At 41.0% G+C, this 23592-nt stretch overlaps 1 protein-coding gene across 7 annotated transcripts; it reads right to left on the reverse strand.

Annotated features, from left to right (window-relative positions):
• Positions 1-1481: 1481 nt before the first annotated feature.
• ZNF507 (zinc finger protein 507) lies at positions 1482-22199 on the reverse strand. 7 transcript variants are annotated; one of them, XM_077184899.1, is made up of 7 exons: positions 22140-22199; positions 17353-19484; positions 15609-15714; positions 11063-11177; positions 8758-8862; positions 5658-5792; positions 1482-5529 (listed from the first exon to the last, which is right to left on the reverse strand). In XM_077184899.1, exons 2-7 carry the CDS (start codon positions 19477-19479, stop codon positions 5166-5168), a joined length of 2952 nt encoding a protein of 983 aa, XP_077041014.1. In that variant the 5' UTR covers positions 19480-19484; positions 22140-22199; the 3' UTR covers positions 1482-5165. The 7 variants fall into 7 exon arrangements, with proteins under 7 accessions (XP_077041014.1, XP_054497076.2, XP_054497075.2 ...); XM_054641101.2 differs by having other exon boundaries at positions 11063-11180; XM_054641100.2 differs by lacking the exon at positions 22140-22199 and adding an exon at positions 21660-21809 and having other exon boundaries at positions 11063-11180.
• Between the last annotated feature and the right edge of the window lie 1393 nt (positions 22200-23592).

Consider the following 23592-nt stretch of genomic DNA (forward strand, 5'->3'; position numbering starts at 1 on the left):
AACTAGATCAAAGTAGTGGAGTGTTTGTGTTGGCACCAAATTAGCCATAATTCCAACAAATGCCAAACATCTACAAACAGGAAATGGTTGGAAGAAACTTTAAATTCTGTTTATTTGTGTTTTCTCCTGGATTCTACTGTAGAAAGACCTACCATGAACTAGAAATTCAGGAGGACTCAAGTTCTGCCCCAGTAAAGTTTAAGTCTAAACCTGCAGTGTTTTGAGTTGCTGTTCAGCAGCCTTGTGGTTTGTGGCAAACATGCCCGATTTCTGGGTTATCACTTTTCTCAACTTTTAAAACTTTTGGGCAAAAAAAATCTTGGCTTCACCAATTGTGGATTTCATGAGCCAGGTAGTGTTAGGTCAGTTCTAAGGGTGTGTCCCTTCCTTTGTGTGACAGCTTTTCTCCAAACCTGCCTGGAAGGGATGCAGAACAAAGGCTCCCTGTGGTGCATCAGCTTTCTGCAGCAATTCCAGCCCCAAACCCTTGCCAGAGATCAGGGCCAGAGGGATTGAATCCCCTTGCTGTGTGCCAGGGCTCTGCATCCTTTCCTTGCAGTTCCCAGGGCTGTTCCCACCCTCACAGCACCCTCGGTGCCCAGCTGTGGTCACACGTGGCCACGTTATTTATGGGGAGAAGCTTCTGAGGAGGCTCCTGGGCTCTGTTCAGCTGAGGTGGGGAAGGTGTTTTAGCCCAGTGAACAGGATAATACCTGGATGCCACATCCTGCTACAAAGAGCTTTTTTTCCCCAGGTTTTGCATTAGAGAAAATGTGAAAAAAGTGCATGACACAGCATTCTGTAGTGTTGCATCTAAACCCATTTGTAGTTCCAGCCTTTATTTCAACATATTTGGCCCAGGGCCCCAATAATAACAACAAGAAAATGGCAGAAGATTACTTGTTTATGTAACTGTAAACCATGCTGATACCAGCAGTGGGTATCCTGGTCATACTCTCTCTTTTCTCCCCAGCAACACCAACTGAATTTATTTTTTCCTGAGAAAGATGGGAAGAAAAGCTCCAGCAAGGCCAAGAAATATGCTGTATATTTAAAAATAGGTTTCAAGATATGTTTTAGCTTATGTGATGGAAAAGCAAAAGCCAGTCACCTGAAAAAAGCTGATTAAGGCTTTCACTCTTATTTAAATTAGGGACAAAAATTCCTACTAGTTTCATGATGAATTTCAAATTTGCAGTTCTTCAGCATGGTGCCACCCTAACTGCATGCAGGCTTACAAATATTTTGACTTAATAGTTTCATATTTCTTCATCACACTTACTTTGATAAAACTTGTATTAGCAGTATTTAAACTAGTAATAACAACTAATACTCATAATTTCATATGACAGTAAGAAATGGCAGTAAAGTATTTCAAATACTTTTTGACTTAACAGATTTCCCTCTCTTTAAACACTGGTTCAGTGTTTGGATTTTCTATATTCATATTTCATAGAGGCCAAATAAAAGTGACTAAAGAGTTTAACAAAAAAAGTTTATTACCAAAATACAATATTAAAGTCAATACGTGACAAACTCCTGTAAAGCAAAATAAATTATTCTACCATTGTACAGTATTCCAGAAGGTAGTTAAAGTAGTACTACAGACTTTGCTTCATCCTTCCAAAGAGTTGCCTATCAGGAACACAATCCTAGAGAGAGCTTAAGGCATGCAGCTTAATGTGCTGGATAACTTTATAAAACAAAACTCATCCTATTTCATAAGATACAGTATCAGAATTAACTGCAGTCTTTACATGTCAGTTTTCTAAATTTTTTTATACTTTGGCTATAAAAGCAGTGCCATAGTGTTACAATACCTTTTCTTAAAAAAATACATGTACCCATGTCCATGAATATCAAATGCAAATGTAAATTTCTATTAAATATATCTTAACAAATGTTACTTTGAGCACCAACTGTACATTTCTTCAAATGATTAAATAAGTGCTTATGAAAGAGGAAAATACAATAACTCTGACTGAATCCCACTCTATTTTTCCAGGTCAAGCATAAATCAGGAAGATGAAATATGCACCCATTTTTCAGTACAGCCAAGTATGAATGAAGTTTGCTCTTCAGTGGAAGTAGAGGCATTGCAAACAAAGCTGCAAGGTACAGTTTGTATCACAGAATAAAATCTAATTTGAACAAACAGCACGTGAATAGCTGATCACCTGCTAGTGCTGGGACCGAAGAGACAAAAATAGTTTAAAAGCTTAAAGAAAGGGAAATTTGCAGTGTCAGTGACTCTGAAATGTGCTTAAAATCCCTTACAAAACATGCAACCAGGCCAGCCATACACTTTCAAAGCAGGTAACCTGAGAAACAATTTGCTTTCAGAAAAACCAAGCCTATAATTATTTCACATGCAGGACTTCTGACAAAGTCCCTGGGAATCGTGAGTGGGTAACTAATTGCAAGCAGCATGGAGACAGCTAAAAAAGTAAATCTCTGTGCATATGGGAAAGAATTCTTTGATGGCATTTGTCAGGACTGATAATGGTTTTTAGAGGCAAGTAGCTTTCTGTTTTACAGGAACACATGGTCAAAAAGAACAGAGCAACAAGATGGCAAAGAACAAGAGTGAACAGCCACATCCTGCTGAGGATGATCACAGATCAGGATGTCACATCCTGATCTGTGACACTGATTCCTGGGGCGCTGCACAAACGCTGCTCGTGTGCCTTGCACACACACCAGAGCTGCTCTTCTGCATTCAAGGTTATTGCCTTCTGAAATTTTGGTTCACTGCCATCTCCTTTTTAGCTTATGAATGCAAGTTTTTCCTTTTTTATTTTTCACTAGCTGAGCAACTTTAACAGAATTACACAAAAATAACAGTGTGGTAAATATTGTTTCTGTGAATACTGACTGGTAGTTTAGCATTACTAGGGATCTCACTGTCCTTTAATTTTTCAAACCAATGGGACTTCTGAGTGAGAAAGTTGAGATATATTCCAGATGATGTAGTATTTTCACATTTATTCTATACTGAAGGTATAATAGCAGTGTCAGTATGACAATATGAATATCCCATTTAAACTTCATTATCTCCTCTGGAATTTGGGATCATGTAAATAAATAATGTGTTTTTCAAATGTAAAATCCAACAGTAGGAATATGAAAAATAAGTATCAACTGAAAATAATGTATAATTAACTTCAAATACATATTTAAAGTATCTCAAAAATTCAACACAAAAATGCTTTGACCTTATATCCTGACTAATTCTTCAAGTCAAATGTGTACTTTCTGCTATCTAATTTATAAACAAAATAATACCTATTTAACCCAAAAGAAGAAGTCAAATTGAGGAAATTTCTTGAAAACAAGTTTCAAATACACTTGAAGTCTTAGTGCCTTTACCCTGGCCTCTGCCTGTTGTGCTGCTTCATGAAGCTGTGACTTCTGGTACTGTTTTCTTTTCCTGGTTGCCACTTCCAGGCAGTGCTAGCACAATACAGACACTCCATGTGCCAGCCTCTCACATTTACAGCTGCAGCTGATTTCTGCTGCCAGAAGGGTGGAAATAAAGGAACCAGAAACCACTGTTTTCCTAAGAGTAAGGAACTTTATAAATACTGAGCTACTGAAGATCAGGTCACTGCATGCCCGTGTCAGCACTAGGCAAGCTGCTGTGCATCTGCCATTCATTAGAAGCAGGAATACATGCCTGAACTAGGAAGTGTAATCTGGCTGCCAAAGGGCTTCTTTGGAACTGATACTACACTTAATGAATCTTGCAAAGGAATTAAGTAGCCAGCTTAATCAATAACCTCAACAAAGTTGCCAGGAAACTAGCCAGTGTAATAATATTCCACATTGATATACAGATGAGTATCTTCTACTGCCAACTGCTGTAACTATAAAAACAACAAACCAAAAAAACCCACACTGTAATTTTAGAAGCTGAAGGTTTTAAAAGGGTGAGATTTCTATGTGTTTCTTAGACAACAAAGTAATCTCTAATTCCCTTTATCAATCCATACTAGAGGCACTAGTAAAATTTATTCAGTAAGCAACTGGATACAGTTTTGGCTTAATACATTGTTTGCCATTTCTTTTTTTAAATATGATTGATTTTCTACAGGAAGATTATCTTTCAGCTCATTATTTCTACAGTTACAGCTCTGACAGACAAGTGGGAAATTTGGCCAGCCAGTGGCATTTCTAAGAATGCCAAAGCAGGCAGGCGTTTCTGAAAATCCCAATTTGTGCTCACCTACATCTTTTGGAATCTACATAGATTTCATCTACATCACTTTGTGGCAATTATTGTTAACATCTTGTTCTCATTAAAAACATTGCTCATCCATACTGCAAAATAATCACCAAAAATGGAAAGTGACATTATAAGCTTTTCTTTTTTTATACGCTTCATGGTGTCAAGAAAACCATGAAGAAACAACAGGTTATTGTATAAAAATAATCTGTTACACACTATGAGTTGAAAAGATAGCAGTTGTGTAGTTAGGATCCAATCAAACAAATAGTTATTAACAGAATGCTTCTAGACCCTTCACCTCCTGCTGCTGTAAATCAATGGAAAGGATGGCAGTCTTTGCTGAAAAATGACTTGGGAGCTTGTAAAGCCTTAAAAATAGACTGGGAACAATGGAACTCCTGGGTGTGAATACAGCACACACATGCCCTGGCCACCTCCCCTCTCCCCACCTTCCAGGCAGGGGGGTTTGCCAGATCACACTGTAACAGTTCTACCTGATCTGCTGCCAGATCATCTCTCAAAAAGAGGGTAAAAACCTTCTTTGCTGAATTACTTGGAAAACAACAGAGGGAGGAAGAAAAAAGCTTTTCAAGTGATTCAAAGCTTTCACACCTTTGGGTTTTAAAGTACTGTGCTAATGCACTATTACTGACTAGTACCCGACAGGAAATGAAAAAACCAACAATCCTACATTCTTGGCACCATATAAAGAAGTAACAGGTTAAAATGGATCCTTCTATTCTCCACACCTTGTATTTATCTCTTAAATGATTCATCAGTCCCTGGTTCAAACACTGTACTCCTACTGAAACAAGAACTCAGGATGGGAAATCAAGTTTTGCTTGCAATTCTTCTCTTTAGCAAGTTTCTCAGGCAAAAAATAGCAAAAAAAGAAAATATTCACTCTAGGAAATCCTCTCTTAACTTACTGCTTCACCTAGTTTGTATTCTGAGTCATGCTGTGGTCCTTGTTTAGAATGATGTTTATGATTTCACCCTCATGTTCTTTCATATGATCCAGCAGATTTTCTTTGTTGGTAGACTCAAAACCACAAATGCAGCAGCAGAAGAGAAGAACACAGTATTCTGTGCCAAGATGGGGTAGAGTGGAGTTCTTTTCTAAACTGCATGAGGTATTCATCAAGGTAGGTTTTTCATTTTCATCAGAACCTGAAATTTCATTTGTAGTCTGGTTAATGGACTCTGTAAAAGACACCAGGTTGTCTGAACTTCCTAGTATAGGTACTGTACTTTCATCTGTGCCTTCTAATAGGGTTTTATCAGTGAGTTGTCCTTGAAACCTGAAATAATAATAAAAACCAAAACAAATATTAAAATATACAGCTGTTCCTTTTAGATAGGAACTTCATTTTGGGTCAGGGTTGGGTCTTTTGAAAGATAATAGGGTGTGACAGTAAATCAGACATACCTACTGCTTTGTGAAATTGCATCATTAATAGCCTTGTTCACTTGTTCATAGTTATAATTTTGGTCACTTGCATGCTTCCACATGTGGGACTTCAGGGATGGAGGATGGCTACATACATATCCACAGAGAGAACATCTGGGGGAAAATGGAGAAGGAAAAAGAGAAACATTTCAAAGTCAAATTTTCTTTGTTTAGTAATGGTTTAGTTCTTCCAAAAGGATGAGTAAGCAGAGAGATCCAAGTGAACCTTCTTCTTGGTTCCATTTTCAGCTTCATAACTGGGTCACATTAGTTTGCAAAGTTTCATCCTGAAATATAAGACTATTTTTAGGATCTGAGAACATTCTAATTTTTTTTTAATTTCCTAAACAATTGAATTGAAATCTTATCTGTTTGGCCTGATAAAACTGTGTTAACACTGCAGAAATACAGTACTTGTGCTGAGTGTAGAAACAGGGCATCTGGCAGGGAGCTGGTGAGCTCTCTCTGCCCCTGCTCTGAACCAAGCAGGAACTGTGTAATTAGCACTAATTATGTCAATTGAACTAAAGAAGTCTTTCCTGATATAGCAGGTATTAGTTTATTATGGATCACAGAGTTATTGAAGCTGGAAGGGACCTCTTGAGGTTGCACATTCCAGTCCAGCCCCTCAAGCAGGACCAGCAGGCTGTGAGGGCAGTGCCAGATTCTGAAGAGATTCACAGATCAGGATTCACACAGGTGATCAGTTTCTCCATAGAGTTTTCCATCAGCTCTGCTACCACAAGACTAAATTTTCTATTTCCCTGTAAAACATCATCTTATGCAGTAAAGAATAAAACCCTGAAGAATAAATCCTATTGACAGGGAGATGCAGTGTATATTTATGGACAGAAATAACCCAAGACTGATCAAATCCTGTATAACCCTTTTCATGCACGAATATACATCAGAGGAGGTTCTTTATGTGTTTTTTGAGATGATAAATGAGTCACCTCAGCATGAAGGAGATGAGTGATACTGCATGACATCACTTCAGAGCAGGATCTGAATTTTTGTCTTTTGGATAAAAAAGCCCTTTTGCTCAGCTGCCTGCTACTTGGGAAGGCTTCAGTTCCCCAAATCCCATGGACAAGATCAGAATCCATTGAAGGTGACCTTGTGCTAATAAATTATAACCAGGAATGCAGCTTTGCTCAAGCAATGTGATCCCAGTGTGTTACTATGATGAGTCTGTTAAAATTACCACAATGCAAGTCAGTTTTTGTAAGTTTTTAAGACCTTTCAGAAATGTAACCTGGAAACACAAGAAGGCCACATTATACACTACAATTCAGTAAGGCTTTATGACTTTTCTTAATGACAGTAGGGTATAGTCCTTAAATGCCCTGCAAATAATCATACGCAGAAAACAAACTCTGCTCAGCAGAAGATTGCAGAGAACAGCAGAATTCTCCCAAATGAGGTGAAAGCACAGCACATTACCCTGCTTATGGAGCAAGGTAATTCTGTCCTGCTGGGGAACAACGGGTGTGTCCTTCTAGCTCACTCTTCTCTAGGACCCTATTTGTCTCTTTTCCTTCTAATTTGGAGCCTTACAAAGAAAATGGATGCTTTCAAAGATAGATGAGTCTATTCTCAGACTGGGAATCCTAATATCTCTAATGAGGCTGTTACAAAATATGTCATTAGATAAAAGGCAGACCTTATAGTTAATTTATAGATAACATTAAGTCAAAATATCTTTTTTGTAAAACACAAAGATCAACAAATAATCTTAATTTCATTTAATGTGCCTACTAGTCTCACCATACATATGATTTTCTGTGTCACTAACACTGCTTGGTCAGTGATTTGGGAACACAATCAATGAAGCCACAGCCCAGCATCCATTTTTAGTCCCTTTTAAATACTCTAATTTTTTGAAGTTCCTTAATTTACTCAGGTGATTTACTAATAAAATTTACATTGCTGAGAACAGTATCTTTTGAGCCAAATACTGTTGACTATTTAAACATATAGTTCAAATCAGACACAGAAACTCCAACAGCTTTTAGTATGCTGCACTACAGTTAATGATCATATACTTACAGTATATGCAACTTCCTCAGAGAAACAAAATTATTCACCACTGAGTTTAGTAGTAGAAGCCTTTCAATTCCATAGAATGACCTCCCTACTGCTTGATTTGTGCTGAATTACTAAACTTCACTGTTCAGGTGTATTCTACATTGATACACTGAGGAAACAATTCTCTTGCAGTTTTGGATAGACTAATTCCTTGGGGATCAGGGACCAAAGTGTGGAGGTTTCCAGTAATCTGTGGTAATACCAGGAGCAATACCATGGGAAGCATGACAGCTGAGCAAATGCAACTTAATGCTTCTAGGAACATTTGGGGAAAATGAAGTGGAAGTACTTTAAAATTGTAGAAGCAGCTTTTCTTGAGAAGGAATCTCTATATGAGTGTGCTTTATTTAGACTTTTCATATTGCCTTTAAAATCTTCCACTAAGAAGTATTCAGAATATTCCCAATTTTCTTTCCTTTCCCTTCCCAACTTGTATTTTTTGTTACAAATTAGTAGTAGGCAATTACACACATCTGTACCAACTTTCTCATTTATCTATAAACCACCCATATCTATGGGCAGACTATAAGGGACACTCATCCCTTCATGGCTGTTCATACTAAATCTTAACTAGGTGATGCCAACCTGGATCCCAACTGACATGAACATGCAAAGGCTGTGCCTAGACTGAGATACTAAAGAAAGCCAGGGAACACTTCTGGATACTGGAATTTACCTGTCTATAATGCTAAATGTTAGAAGTGCCATGGCATGGTCTTGGCTCATACAATCTCCTAAGCAACTCCAGGCATCCTTAGGTAATTAACACAGCCCAGAAACTACTTGCAATAGGCACTGTGTGTGCAACCACCACATTCAGGAAAGCAAAAGCTGAACAAGTCACAGAGGGAAGTCATGGACACGCTTAATCAGCCTGGGAATGCCATGGCAAATGCATCAAAAAACCCCAAACAACTCTGTGGAGCAAAGAATGACTCTAGGAGGGAAGGGAACAGGATCTGAACACTGCTTTAAGAGCCCCATTACATACTTGAACTGTTCCAAGAGCTGCACTGCCTGATGCTCCTGGGGGTGCTGCCTCATGTGGCACTTCAAGCTATTCATATTTGTGGTGGCGAAGTCACACACGCGACATCTGAAGAGACAACAACAAGTGACTGATCTGAGCATTCACTGCTGGCCCTGCTCCAAGCCCCAGCAGCTCCCAGGCTGCAAAGGTGCCTCAGGAAGGCTGCAGCTGAGGACTAACCATATTTGCAGAACTCCAAGTTGTGACATTAACCTGCTGTTGGGCAGTGAGAATCTTCTGCAGCCCAAAAAAGCCTCCACCTTTCAGCAGGCACCACTGGGCTTACAGATTATGCTTCTTCCTGAAATCTCTCTCGTGGCCCTCTCCTGATGTGGGTAAGCATCACTAAGTGCAAGGGAGTGAGGGTGCAGGTGGCTGGGTGCAGCCCTTCCAAAGGCACAATGTGACCCTCAGAGCTGCAGAGGAGAGTGTGTGCTCTACTTAATGCACCAGCAAGTTCTCATGACATTGTAAAAGCCAAACCAGTAATAAACCACCAAGTTTCAGGGCTTTATTGCTGAAAAAAAAAGTGAGTGACAAGATCAACATATTCAGATTTAAGTGCCCTAAGCGTGTCACATCATGCCATTCAAATTTTTCTTTTTTTCATTTCTGTCACAATATCTTTGTATAAAACCAATACATAGAACAGTCTGGATCTAAACTCAGATCCATTGATTTAGATCCCAAAGTATTACACAAATTCCTTATTATTCATAAATATCAATATACTACCACACAACCTTCCTGTATCTACCACATTAAAACAGAAATCATCAAGCTCAGCTAAAATTCTTATGTATTTGTTTGAACTTTAGGTGTTCCCTTTTTTTTTCAAATGGTAAAAGTCCAGTTAGAAAGTCTGTTCTATAGTGTGAAACAGTTTGAGACTGCAGCATACTTAGCCTGAGAATACTCACTATATTTTTGAAAGGATTTAATTGTGCAGTATTAAAATCCAGAACATATCAAATCTACAAAAACATATCCTTTAAGGCTTTGCTTCCAGCAAGTTTTGTCAAACAAATATGTTTGACAAAAAGTATGTTGACAAAAGTATGTTTACAGCTCTCAAAAAGGCAGCAATGTAGTAGGCTGCTGTTTGACACTATGGAAGGCTTGAGGAATTCATGTTTCAGAAGGAGAAATACCATAAATACTGGATCATTATGGTGTTCAGATGTGGCTCAAGTATCCTGCCAGGTTTTCAGATTTGTCTAAGGAGTTTATGAAAAAATAATAAGAGAAGCAAGGCAGATGGGTAGATTTGTATTTAGTATGCAGCAGTCTGTATCACCAATGGAAAATTTCCAAGGGTTCCTAAATCAAAACAGGCTGCTAACACCAATTTGAAAACTACCACATACAAGACATTCTACAGTATCTGCTGCTCCAACCTTACTAAGTAATAAATAATGGTAATAGTGAAGGTTCTGAGGAGAAAACAATCTATTTGTATTCCACACTTGCTCTCTGAGTAAACATCTTGTGAATTTTTGCTGGTGTTATGGGATATCATTATAATGCACAAATCAAAATACAACACATCTTCAGGCTTTGTTTATCCAAAAGAAAAAGTCCCTGGCTTGGCTCAGCCTTTCAAGGTGTTGAGTTCCCAGAATTTACACTAAAGACAGGAATTTACATTAAAGATCAGTTCAAAAATCTATTGACTCAGATCTATTTTGTAGCCACTAGAGAGGGACAGAGATCCACACTGTAAAAGCACAGATTGAATTTGGGGGAATTTATGCAGCAACCAATAGGAAAATGCAGGATTTATTTTTTTGCTGGGCACCTCAGCAGTAGTATTACATGTGATTTTAGGTACCCAAGTTCCTATATAAATCCATATAAAACCCTTGTAGAAAACCTATAAAATATGATCCTGAGTATGTTACTATTGTTAGGAATCACTGAAAAAGAAGAGGCACTTGGTGACAAGGGCAGAATTTTGCAATAAAGCAAATCCAAAATGAAGTTAGGTGTGCAAGGGCTTTGAGAAATATATTATTACTGTTGGCCAAAGTCCAGTATTATAACAGAATTATCTCCCTCTCCACATGTGAATGCTTCAAACTGAAAACAGGCAGAAGACTGCCACAGCAAAAGATGCATTAGCAAATCTTAATGACATGGTTTGAGTCAGGCAGCAAGCGTGCCTCCCTCAGTCCTTTGCAGCACAGGGTGTCAGTGCAGCTCTCTCCCAGCCCCTCTGGCAGGCCATGGCAGGCAGTGGCTCTGGCAGGCCGAGGCAGGCACTCACCTGTACGGCTTGTCCGAGCTGTGGATGCGGCGGTGGTTGCGCACCCCCACGTACGTTGTGCTCGTGTAGTCACACACGTCACACCTGAACAGCTTCTGGGATGAGCACTTGCTGCCTGCTGGAACAAAGGCAACACTTTAGAGAGCTGCACTCAGCGTTGTAAGGAATTCTCAGATTGTTATTTCATCACAACTGAATTATGAAACGTGAATTTACATGTTAAAGTAATAGTTTTGAATGTCGATAAATATTTAATACTTTTCAAGTATTTGATAAGGCAACAGACACAGAGGTAATGAAGGTATGGTTTATTTCACCATACAGTTCTGCATTTGCCCTGCCATTTACAGGAGTTATTGAAATTTTAAGAAAACACATTCTTTTTCTCCATGTGGACATTTTCCTTCTCCCTGCAGCTGGGTGAAGTCCTGTGTCACAGCAAAAGGTGATAATGTGTGGGACTGCTGAACCCAGCAGTTTCAGTGCTTTGCAAGATGCATCAAATCAAAGGAAAAGACTGGGACTGAGAATGGATGAGTTTCAAACTGGCAAACACAGAAAAGAAAAGCAAAAGACCTCCCGAAGCTTCTAAATCCTTTTTATCATCCAACATACACTCACACTTTCTGAAAGATATGAGATGATAAAAAAAATAGATATTGACCAGATGTCTTAATAAATAATTTGGAACTTATCCAAATCACTAAAAAGCAATTGTAACAAAAGTAATTTTTTTCCTTCCAGAATGAAAAAGACTCTTGAAAAATTAATGGTTTCAGACACAAAGGCTAATGACTCCTTACACAGGGAAATGTGTGCCCACCAGTGCACAGCTGGAATATTTTTGAGACATAAGTGTGTACACTTTAACAGCCCTGTTCCCTCACTGAATAATGGGACTGATTTGGGTTAAGATATTAACATTTGGGAAGAGGAATGGCATTTTTTATGCAGGTAATTTTCCCATTCCAGCCTATCATGCTGTACCTCACGTACTTTTTTTTTTAGGCTGAATTTTCTCATTATCAAAACAATTAAGAGTCATGATGGTAAAACTCTTTAAAAGAGACATTTCTTTTCCCACAGGCAGGCACTGAATTATGCCAAAAAGGGTTCTAGACATATTATTCTGATGAATACAGTCACACAGCTTCAATATAAGGAAAAATTACAACTAATTAAACTTTCACTTCAAAATTTAGCACTTTTGGTTCAAGATGCAAAGTAATTAGGTAAGGCTGATAACCCCAGAGGGTTATTGTGAAGAATATATAGTATATCATATAAAATAAAATAGCAGTCTGAATGCAAAGATAGGGAAATAAAATTGGAATATTTCTGTGTGTACCAAGATAACCACAAATATATTTCCTATATTTCATTTTAAAGCATGACACAGTTCTCACTCTTTAGCGCTCTTATAAGAAAAAATATGTAAGTAATACACAGCAGGCACTCTTTGCAAGTCAACCTTAAAGCAAATATATTGGAATTTTTCCTACAAAATGCTCAAAATTTATTAATTTGTTTTTCATTTAATGTAAAAATTATCAGAACAATCCTAATTATTTACTTGAAGACTTTGGAATTTATATTTCTGCATTATTCTTTTTGAAAACACATTCATGTAGGAGACCTCAAATGGATCAAGGACACTCACTGGGCTGCAGATCCATGGGAGAGCAGGGGCTGTGCTCTGCTTGAAGGGGTTTTCCATCTTAAATTCTGCAGCTTTAGAATGAACTGCTTCCAAATGTATTTTCCGTTACAAATTTGGTATTTCAGTGGGCAGGCAGCTTAAAACCAACAGTATCTAATGAGATTTTGAAGGCATTATGCAAACATATTTGCTACAGCATAGTTCTAAGATGCTCACACCCAGCAGCACACACTTAGGAGCAATTATTTATACCAATCACTACTTTATATTTATTCCTTCCAGAAAATGCACATAAATTATAATACATCACATACTCTCTTGCTGTTACAAAATAGCATTTGTGTCCCTCATGCCCTCAACTAGCTTATTTCTTGTGGGTTTGGGGCCTGTTTTGCTTTCTGGATGGAGAATATCAGGTCTCCTACAAGTGAATATGGAAATGACAGATCTTTGCTGCAGCAGCAGTAACAGGTGCTCCTCTAATGCTGCTTATTACCCTATTCCTTCATTATTAGACATTTACAGTCTGATCATACCCAGTGTCATAATGCTCCTTTTAATTTATTGTACAACCATGATGAATAAAGAGACTTTTAGGACTAACCATTTCATAAACAAGAAATGAAACTGTTCCAGCTCAGGCATCTTTCACATAAACAGATGCTGTGCCATAAACTTCTTTGTTTTGTGTCGCTTTATAGGGATGACATCTGTTTGACAAGAGATTGCTGTACTGCAGTGGTGCTGCAATTTGATTATAAATTGGTTCTGAAATAATTTAAGCATTCCACAGTATGAGTTAATAAAAGTTTAAAAGGAGAACTGTTTTCATTCAAGCCACATTACTAAATTTCATGTGGGGTAAACAATTAAAGTACATAGCTGGAACACTTGTATAAGGTAATAATAAGAAAAGAATATTTATAAAACATTCCTAAATTAATTGAAAGCAGGCAGATTTCTTGAACAGGGGCTTCCCTTTCATGGAAGCTAAAGTACAAAATTAGGATATAAACTGTAAAACAACCTCATTGAACATACTAATTTCAAAAGCAGATAGGACTATTGATTTTCACATTACCAGGAGTTGAGCTCAGAAAGTACAGCATTTCTCCAAAGCTGACACGTTTCAGGCATGGCAAGGCAGTTATTCCTGTATCAGGATATCTTTAGGAACACTGGTTTACAGCACACAAAACACTGCCAGAAGTAACAGTCCAAGCTGTGCTCGTGGATATTTGTAACTTACTCAAGTAACAATGTTTTATTTCCCATCACTGCCATTAAACATTTCTGCTGCTGCTCCTGCAGAAAGCCCCCAGTATGTACAGGAAATGTTCCCACTCCCAGCAGAGCCTCCCTGGCCATTTCCCTGTCTCCCCCTGGCTTTGAACGGCTCTCTCAGGCTTAGCTCCTGGGATGGGCTCTGCACTACAGATCAATTTCCTAAATTTAAATGCCTTCTGCATTGATAAGAGCAAAAAGGAGCTGGGAAGGGTCATTCTACCTGAGGCTGATAAGGTAATTAACTTTAAACTCATATACTGAAGGCCAGAAAAGGAGGCAATGTGAGCTGAGAAGGCAAAGCTGGGAACTCATTCTGGTCTGACATGTACCAAGTTGTTTTGGGCAAACCATTGCCCATCCACCCTGGCTCCTGCTGGTCAGTGCCTTTTTTCACAAGAAACTGCATCCATTTCAACAACTTGTGCACTCACTGAGCAGCTGTAGAGGAAAGAGTAGAACCCAGAAATTACCACAGCAACCTAAGTACTATTAGAGTGCACATTTTGCTGTCTAAACAACTGAGAGAGCACAGATAGGACAGAAAAGAGCTTTGTGCACAAAATAGGAATACTTCAGCTCACAGTTGTTCAGAGACTATCTAATTACTAGTATTTATCCATAATGCTCTAAAATTGCAAAATGCTAATAATTACAGTCTTGCCTTCAAAATAAAAATGCTGTAAATATTTTCAGTAGCTGTAACTCACCAGAGAAGAGGATGCATTCACACTGCAATGATACATAGTGGCTTTCCAGGACACACAAGGGATTTTAAGGCCACATTTTCTCCTAAACTTCACAATTTGGTTATTTTCCTCCTATTTGATTACCTTAATGCATCAAGGGTTTTTTGACTTGTTTTTGTTTTGTTCTTTTGTTACTTGTTTATGTTTTGCAAACAAACCCTATTAAATTAGAAGCAGATACACAATTAAACAAACATGAGGCTCTAAGCAACCAGGTCTAGTGGGAGCTGTCCCTGCCCATGGCAGGGCTTGGAAAGAGAGGAGCTTTTAAGTCCCTTCCAGCCCAAACCATTCTATGTCTCTATGAAAATGCATACCTACTGTTACCCAGGCAACTCTTACAGATACAGGTTGCATATTTAGAATGTTTTTCATTTGCCTCGCTAGGGCTAAAATAAATGACTCATTTTGGACATTACCATAATTAAACAGAAATTTCTAAACTCAGAAGGGATGGCATTGTATGCATATGCTGACAGTAAACTACATTACCATGGTGAGTTTAAAAAAAAAGCCTTTCTTTTGTTTAGGTCATTTGGAAAACACTATAGGTTCTGAGGAAAGGAAGGAAAAAAGATTTTCTTCTTAAAAATCCAGAATAATATTGCATATAAGTTGTTTGTCACAAGAAGGGTTTAATTACTGGGCCTAAAAATATATCAGCTAACAATAAATGCCACCTCAAGACTGACTATGGTAAATTCTGCCCTCTGGAAAGAACATACATTTAAGGTAATGAACAGGCATGAAAGCATTTCAGCACAAGAGATCTTAAAACCAGTTACACAAATACAGCAAACCAGTAATGTTATGAGTGAGTTTTTGTAATTTCAAGTGTAAATATAAACAGTACCTTCTCTATCATCTGCTTCGTTGGAAACTATTAGTTTGTTAGCTGTGGCTGTGGAGAAGAGCTCATGAAGACTGTGTTGTTCTCTTTCATGATTTCGCAGCTGGCTCTGAAAAAACAGTTCCTAATGTTAAAAAATACATTACAAACATACAGTGACAAACACACAGACTTGGGATATTGCAATCATCTGTGACATTGTTACTCAAGCTTTAATGACAACTGATGTGAAATGTATGTTAACATATCTATAGATTATCCTTTAGGTAATTTTACTACAAAGAAAAGTAAATAACATGGATTAGTAACATAAAGGACTGGTGAGAGTGACTGAGAGGATTCTATGATTTGTGTTTATTTAGAAAATAGATTTCCTTCTGTCCACATTGCCACAGACAAGTGGCCACAGTTCTTCCTCCAAAATTACTGTACTCCAAAAGCAGTATGAGATTAGAGGCTTGTGTGAAAATTACCTCAATTTTCATATTACCTACTGACTTAAGAATACACCAGTCCTGTTTCCACTTGCTTTGGGAGGAGAAAGAAAAGACAGAGATTTTGCTACCCTACTTGTCTATTTTTTCAAAGTAGGATTAAATGACAATAAATATGGGAAAATCTGCATGACCAGTGCTTCCAAGAGGTTCAGCTGTACAGCTGGGTACTGATGCAATCTGTTCTGTATTCCTGACTACTGAGCTGAGGGCATAGGAACTCACTCATGAATGCTTAAAATAGCAATTAGGAAAATGACAGAAATGTATTATTCTGCTCTGGTATGTAATCTTTCAAATCTAAGTTCTACAGAACATCCAGAGCAACAAAACCACAGAAAAAATAAAATAAATTCTGCTTCAATGTTACCCCCAAGTGCCACACTCACAAGAGGAAGGCATGTTTGAGCATTCTTTTAAAATTTCAGCTATTAAGTTCTTTGATGTTTCCATTTCTTTCTGCAGTTGCTATGTGTGGGCAGAAAAACAATACAGTATTATTATGTCTGTAAGACAATTCTCAGGAAAAAAGTTATGTGAGGAAGCAAGGTTATTTCAGTGGGTAAAGCAGAATAATTACAGTTGAACTGTATATTCAGCACGTGCTGCTGGCAATAATCCCTAATGGTAATTACAAGGAAGCCAGGATGTCAGACTGAAATAAGTTAGAAACAGAGGGATTGTAGCAGGCCCTGAGCCTGCAAGGGCTCCCTGGCGGTCAGAAGCCTAGGATGGGAAATGCCAAGTCATGGTGAATGGGCTAGAAGCCCCTCTTCTGCCTTTGGACCCCTGCTTATCTCTCTGTAAGACTCTAGGTCACTTTCCTTTAACCCTTGCTATTGGACAATTTCTGTACCCTAGATAAAGAGCTGCTTTTGCCCAGCTCAGGCAGAAGAGCTGTCACTGGGAACCTTCACAGAAGAATCAATAAAGACACTCCTGTGGAACCCCACACAGACTTCTCCTCTCTCTCCCTGTGTCTGCCTGCCTGGGCACCAAGCAAGCTGAGGAGCTGAAATCACAATGAGCTGATAATCACTAAAGAGCTGATATCACTTAAGCTTGCTAAGATTGCCTGCAGCTAAGAACTGCTTGGGAGCTATCCTGAACAGGATGGCGCTATCCAGACCCCGTGCAGCCTGCTGGGGACACCCCAAACCCCAGCAAGGTTGCAATAAGGGATCACCAGTTATTAAGAAAGCAGTGAAAGAGGTTATTTAGGGGTTCCAGAGAGGCATGGGGCAGAGCTTTACCTTGTAGTGGAAGGACTCCTCGCACTGCTTGCACTGGTACATGCGAGCTTTGCAGTGGTTGATCATGTGGCTCTCCAGGCCCTTGCTGTCGCCGGCGATGTGCTCGCAGATGGGGCACTGGTAGGGCTGGCGCTGGCGGTGCACGCGCAGGTGCTGCTTGATGTAGCCCTTGTTGCCGCTGCTGTAGTGGCACAGGCGGCAGCGGTACGGCCGCTCGGCGCTGGGGATGAACTCCACCAGGCTGCTCCCCGCCACCGCCGCGTCCCCCCCGCCCTGGCACTGCGCGTTGTCCTGGAGCTCCTTCAGGATGTCATCGTCAGAGGCGTTCTGGTCTGTCCTCTCCTTCAGTTTTTCAATGACAGTGAGCAGTGACATACTGATGCCCATTTTAATTGGTGCTTCTGATAACTCTGGTCTGTCTTTCTTTATCTCAACTATTGCACATTCACTTTGGTTTAAGCCACTGAACTCCTCTGAAGGATCCTTAAGTGAGGACACCACTTTGGAATGAGCCATGCACGGGCCATCAGCTCCTCCCTGTCCTGCACCTGCATCCACAGCATCTTCTCCAGTCAGAGCCCTGAGGCTGGACCGTGTCAGTTCTGCAGCTCTGATTGGCATTGTAACAAGAGCTTCTGCTGCTAAGGAGTGCAGTCTCAATGACTCTGAATTTGTCCTCCTTCGTGCAGGAGGCACATTTTCATCAGCTGTTACATTTTTATTAGCAGTTAATTCGTTATCTTTCTTCTCGGTGTTATTCCATTCTATAATTACTTCTTGAATTGCATCTGAATGATAAACTTCAGCAGGTTCTTCACAGGTAACAGACGACTCCTCTGAGATCAATTTTTTTTCTGTTTCAATGTCAGTGTTCATTAAGAATGGCTTTTGTAAAACACTTTCTTCAGCACCTGGCAAACGCTCTACTATGACATTAACGTGACCCTTTTTATTTGGACTACAACTGATGATTTTCTGTGCTGATGAAAGCAGGCTGTCAGTTATCATATTGTCTGCTTCTGTATCTGATACCGTCCCCTCTACAACCTCTGTAGTAGGAGAATGCACCACGGACTCACTTAATATCTCTTCCTCTTTTACATTTGTTCCTACGGGCGATTTACACGACAGCTGCTCGGAATTGCAAATCTGAAGCTGAAGAGAAGGCTCACTATGGATATCAAGTTCACTGTTTTCCAGAGAGAGGACAACTGTATCCACACTCTGAGGTGTGTGAGTTACAACTGTCTCTGACAAGCTGGTGTTTTCATTTTCTTCCTCAAAGATGGGGTAGGAGCAATCAACCTCCCCCGCATGTTTCCAAGCGTGTGTTTTCAACATCCTCTGCTGACCGCAGGTGTACCTGCAAATTAAACACCTGTACATGCCATACTGCTCGTAGGTGTACCACTTCCTCCTACCCATTTCAGGCACAGGAGCAGACTGAGCTGGATCTTTACATTCCACATTTCCTGTCTGATCAGTCCCTGATTTGACTTTTCCTTCCACTGGCCCTTGCAGAAATGAACTGGTGACATTGACACACTGCTGCACTTTTGTCTGGATGCTGTTTTTACCACTGTTCTCGTGGTGATTTTGGAAGTGGGATTCAAGTTCTTCTTGGCTTTTGGAGGCAAAATGACATTCTGAGCACATTAATATCACTTCATTTTTCTGCCCATGTTGTTTTATATGTTCTTGCAGAGTTAAAAGCGAAGGTGATAGAAAATTACAGAGACCACACTGATAGCACGTCACCTTTTTTTTGCTTGGTGGAAGACATTCAGTCACAATATAATCTGCTTGTAACTCTTCAGTCTTTTTAGTAGCAATCACAGAGAGCTCGATGGCTTTAGCTGGGATTTCAGAGAGCTCAGCTGCCTCCAAGGGCTGCACAGAAGCGTCAGCATGGGAACGTTTCTTCCCTATTAAAAGGCACCTTTGTGACTTCTCACTTTCAACTATTTTGCTCAGCTTCTGGATAACGTGGATCAGGGGGTCAGTTTTACATTTTCTCTGGTCTTCACTGCTCTGCAGTGTTGGGCCAATGACTGTTTCAGAAATCAGCACAGCCTCCTGCTCCCCAATATTTGGCATCAATACTGCAATGCTGCTTCCTTCTTCCATAATACCTAGGACAATGGGGGTTACAAAAAGAAAGATTTATACCTGCACAATAATGAAAACACAGCCCAGTACTATTTACATTGCTCTCTCTACCAAACAGGGATGCCCAAATCCACTAAACTAATAAAAATTTTCAGAATGGCTACAGAAATAACCAAAGAAATTGGGGACATTTAGTGATGCTTTTTAATACAGCTGCACAGAGTAATTCCAAGAGAGCCTCCAACAGGCTGCCTCCAAGTTGTACAAGGGTAAGACAAGTATTTTCAAATATAAGCTGAAGAACAGGGTTACAGCTATTCTCTTTTTCCTTACAAGCACTACACATTTGAATGCTAAACATTCAAATATCAATTGACAGCAACTGGTATATAGATGTTTAAAAGCACAGTAGAATATGAAAATATATTCCTAATGTACTTGGATGCATCAGTGCTCCTAAAGCAAATGACAATTTGCAGCAATATAATTTACAAAAATAAGCATTTTTTTCCTTGAAATGTTAAAAGAAAGTAATTCTGTCATTTACTTGCATTAGTCATTTCACTACAACTATTTTAAAGACCATTCAAATGTCAAATCATACTTCTCATTATAAATGTCATTTTCTAGAAAACTTACTAATTGCAGCTACAATTTTTTAATTGTAGGGAAAATCAAACGGTACTAAAGTTATAAAGAGCAATTCTTTTCTGTTTTGAGGGAAAGCTACAGGCAGTTACTATTTCCAATTACCCCTACTTTAAAAATATCAAACCATAAACTACAGGCAATAATGTACAGTGTTTGAGGTCAAATTAGAAGCCAATATACAAAAATGTACATGAAAGCATACTTTGTGATGTGGGCAGAGCTGTGGGGTGGGGGGTGAAGGAGCTGGACAAAAGGTCTTACATTCGAATTTCCTTCTCTAAAAATGTCTAGAAATAACCTATTCAAGTGCCACTGCATATACACACACATATATTTCATACAAAGTTTTTATATACTACATATAAAACTGAAAACATAAAGAGATGAGGGATATTTATCAGTCATCCTTGAAAAATTATGCCAAGTAAATTCATGTGGTTTTTTTTCTTGCAAGAAAGATACAGAGACCAAAAAAAGAATTTCCAGAACTGGTCCTAAAAACCCACGGAATCCACTAATTTCTACTTGTGGATTTAGTGTAGAGCATTATAATGCACAGACACATTGAGAGCAGGGTCTGTGATGCCCCTTTCCCACTACAGAAAAATTCTGGGTAGAACTTCATAAATTAACTTCATCTGCCATTCAACTTACAATTCAGGTTACCATCAGACCTATCAATATAAGCAATGTTAATCTTTTAGTATCATCTGCACCTCATGTTAAGTACTTCAAGTTGAAAACTATTATTTGAAAACCCTAATTCAGTTACATAAAAACACTTTGGTGTTTGTTTCAAACTGTCTGTAACATGTTTCAAAACCATTGTGAAAAGTGATTGAAGCTGCTTTTTCCCCTGAACGCAGATTTAATGAATGCTCAAAGCAGTAATGTCTACTTGAAATATTTTCAATTTTAAAATGAGTTAAGGAAAATTGATGCTACCTTAAATTACCCACGGTACTTTTAAAACTTTTAAAGTAATGCTAAATAGGCAAATATTTTCTCTACCTGGAAGCAGCATAACAACTAAGATGAAAAATCCTTGACAAAAGATCATAAAGGAAATATGCTGCCATGTACTGTTGCTATATCAAAAAGGCAAACAGAGAGAGGACCTTCACCTGGATTATTTGGGATGCTTGGAGCTGATCCCTGTTACCAGATACATATGTGTTATGTCACTCTTTGCTTAGAGTTCAATTCTTACTGTTGCAGACTTAGGTTTTTAGAGGGATGGTAAGAACTGCACACAAATTATCACAGAGTAAGTTGGAAGGGACCCACAGAGGACCATCGAGTCCAGCTCCTGTCCCTGCACAGAGCAGCCCCAAGAGCCACACGTGCCTGAGGGCGCTGTCCAAACCACCCACACAGTAATTAAAAAGCAATGTCTGAGATGCCAGAAGGACGCGCAGGGAAGATGCAGCCCCGAGCAAAACGCCTCGGAGCTGCCGCTTCCAGCGCAGCCCAACCCCGCGGGCCGAGCGCGGCCAGGCAGGGCGAACGCCTCCAGGGCAGGAAGAGCCGAGCACGCTTTGCCCAACCTGTCTCGCAGAGGGCGGTGCGATGGTATCGCAGCCCCCGAGGGCAGGGAAATTCCCCGGCCGGCCACCCTGACCGGGACGGCCGAGCCGCGCTGCCCGCCCCGCTCCGTGCCCGCAGGCGCGGCTCCGGCAGCGCTCCGGGCGCGGGGCAGCGGCGCCGCTGCGGCCGAGAGCAGCGAGGAGCCGGCCCGCCGAGGCGGCCAGGAGGGCTGAGGAAAGGAGGGGAGGGGAGAAGAGCGAACGGAGGAAGCCCCGGCCCCGGGAAGGCTCCGCCGGGAGCCGCTGCCGCCCGCGGCTCCGCACATGGGCTGCGGCGCGGCGCCCCGGGGCCGGCCCGCCGCCGCCACCGCGCCTGCCGCCCTGCATTGCGCCCGGCCGCCCGCTGCTGCCCGCCCGCCGCCGCCGCTGCCGCCCGCGGGCCCCGGGCCGGGCCGCGCCGCCGCTCGCCGGCACTAACGGAGAAAGCCCGGGGAGCCTCACCTCCGGCCGCCGCTTCAAGATGGCGACGATGGAGCCCCTGTCACGTGACCCGCGGGCCCGTGTCAGGTGACCGGCGGGGGGCGCTGCCGTCGCGTCAGCCCCGCCTCCCGTTACCATGGAGACGGGGAGGGACAGGGCCAGGGCCGGGGGACGCGGGACAGGAGGGTGTTTGTGTGTGACACAGGGCCGGGGGACAGGAGAATGTGTGTGAGTGTCTGTGTGTGACAGTGACACAGGGCCGGGGGACACGGCACAGGAGGGTGTGTGTGTGTCTGTGTGTGACAGTGACACAGGGCCGGGGGGACACGGGACTGGACACAGGCGTGTGAGTGAGAGTGTGTGTGTTTATGTCTGTGTGTAACACAGGGCTGGGGGACGCGAGACAGGAAAGTGTGTGTGCGTGTGTGTGTGTGTGAGTGTCACCGTGCCGGCTGACACGGCGGGAATGTGTGTGTGATACATTGCCGGGGGACACGGGACAGGGGACCGGAGGGTGTGTGTGTGTGAGACAGTGTCACCGTGCCGGGTGGCACGGGCAGCAGTGTGAGCCAGGTCGGTGTGTCCCGTCCCGGCGGGGCAGTGTCGCAGCCCTGCTGTCCCCGAGCCCGGGCTGGCCGGTGCCGCTGAGGCTCGCTCGGGCTCCGGGCGCTCCCCGAGGGCTCAGCGGGGCTCCGGGCGCTCCCCGAGGGCTCCTGAGGGCTCCGGGCGCTCCCCGCATCTCTCTGGGGACGGCTCCGGCCGCTCCAGCCCAGCGCCCTGCACATCGCCACAGCCAGGGCCACGCTGGCAGCGCCACGCACTGCAAAACCCGCAGAGTCTCCCAAAAGGTTTTTTTTTTTCCCAGCACGGTTTTCGATGGTAAACACCTGGGGTTAAAAACTCCCCAACCTCCGCGTTTTGGGTGTAAAGCTGTCAAGAAGGTTTAGCAGTTTGAAGTGGGCAGAAATTTAAAGAGTTTTACATTTACGCTGCGTGTCAGGGGCTACCTTGGCAGCTAGGTAGCAGGAGTGGTGCATGTGGTGAATTTGTGAGATATTTCGTGTAGACTGAAAAGTCAGGGGAATGGTGAGCTTCAAAAGTGATTTCAAAAGTGGCTGGGTGATGGCAAATAAAATCCAATCTTCATTTCCAGAACGGAGAGTGAAGCGTATTGATGTGGAGATTTGGATTTGGAGGGATCTGGTGAAATTGTAGGAACTTTTTGCAATGATTGAACTTTTTGTTAATGATTGTATATTGTTTCATGGATATATGATCTTATTGAAGTATATGATCTTTCTAAAATGTTGTCAAATCAGGTATTATTCAAGAGGTGGATTTGACCATCCTTTCAATAGGCATCTCTAATTTTAATTTTTCTCTTTGACTCCTTGAATTATGAAGCTCTGTTTAATTATATAAAGTTTAAGACAATTCAATATCCTACAATCTCTTACTTGGTAAAAAAAATTGG

Source organism: Agelaius phoeniceus, chromosome 12 (assembly GCF_051311805.1).
Source record: "Agelaius phoeniceus isolate bAgePho1 chromosome 12, bAgePho1.hap1, whole genome shotgun sequence".
Classification (NCBI taxonomy): domain Eukaryota; kingdom Metazoa; phylum Chordata; class Aves; order Passeriformes; family Icteridae; genus Agelaius; species Agelaius phoeniceus.

Coding starts and splice junctions, on each gene's coding strand:
- ZNF507 (XM_054641101.2), bottom strand. CDS start 19,479: ATGGAAGAAGGAAGCAGCATTGCAGTATTGATGCCAAATATTGGGGAG. Junction 8,863..11,062: donor AGCTCGGACAAGCCGTACAG/GTGAGTGCCTGC, acceptor TTGTCTCTTCAG/ATGTCGCGTGTGTGACTTCG. Junction 5,530..5,657: donor GCAATTTCACAAAGCAGTAG/GTATGTCTGATT, acceptor TTATTATTTCAG/GTTTCAAGGACAACTCACTG.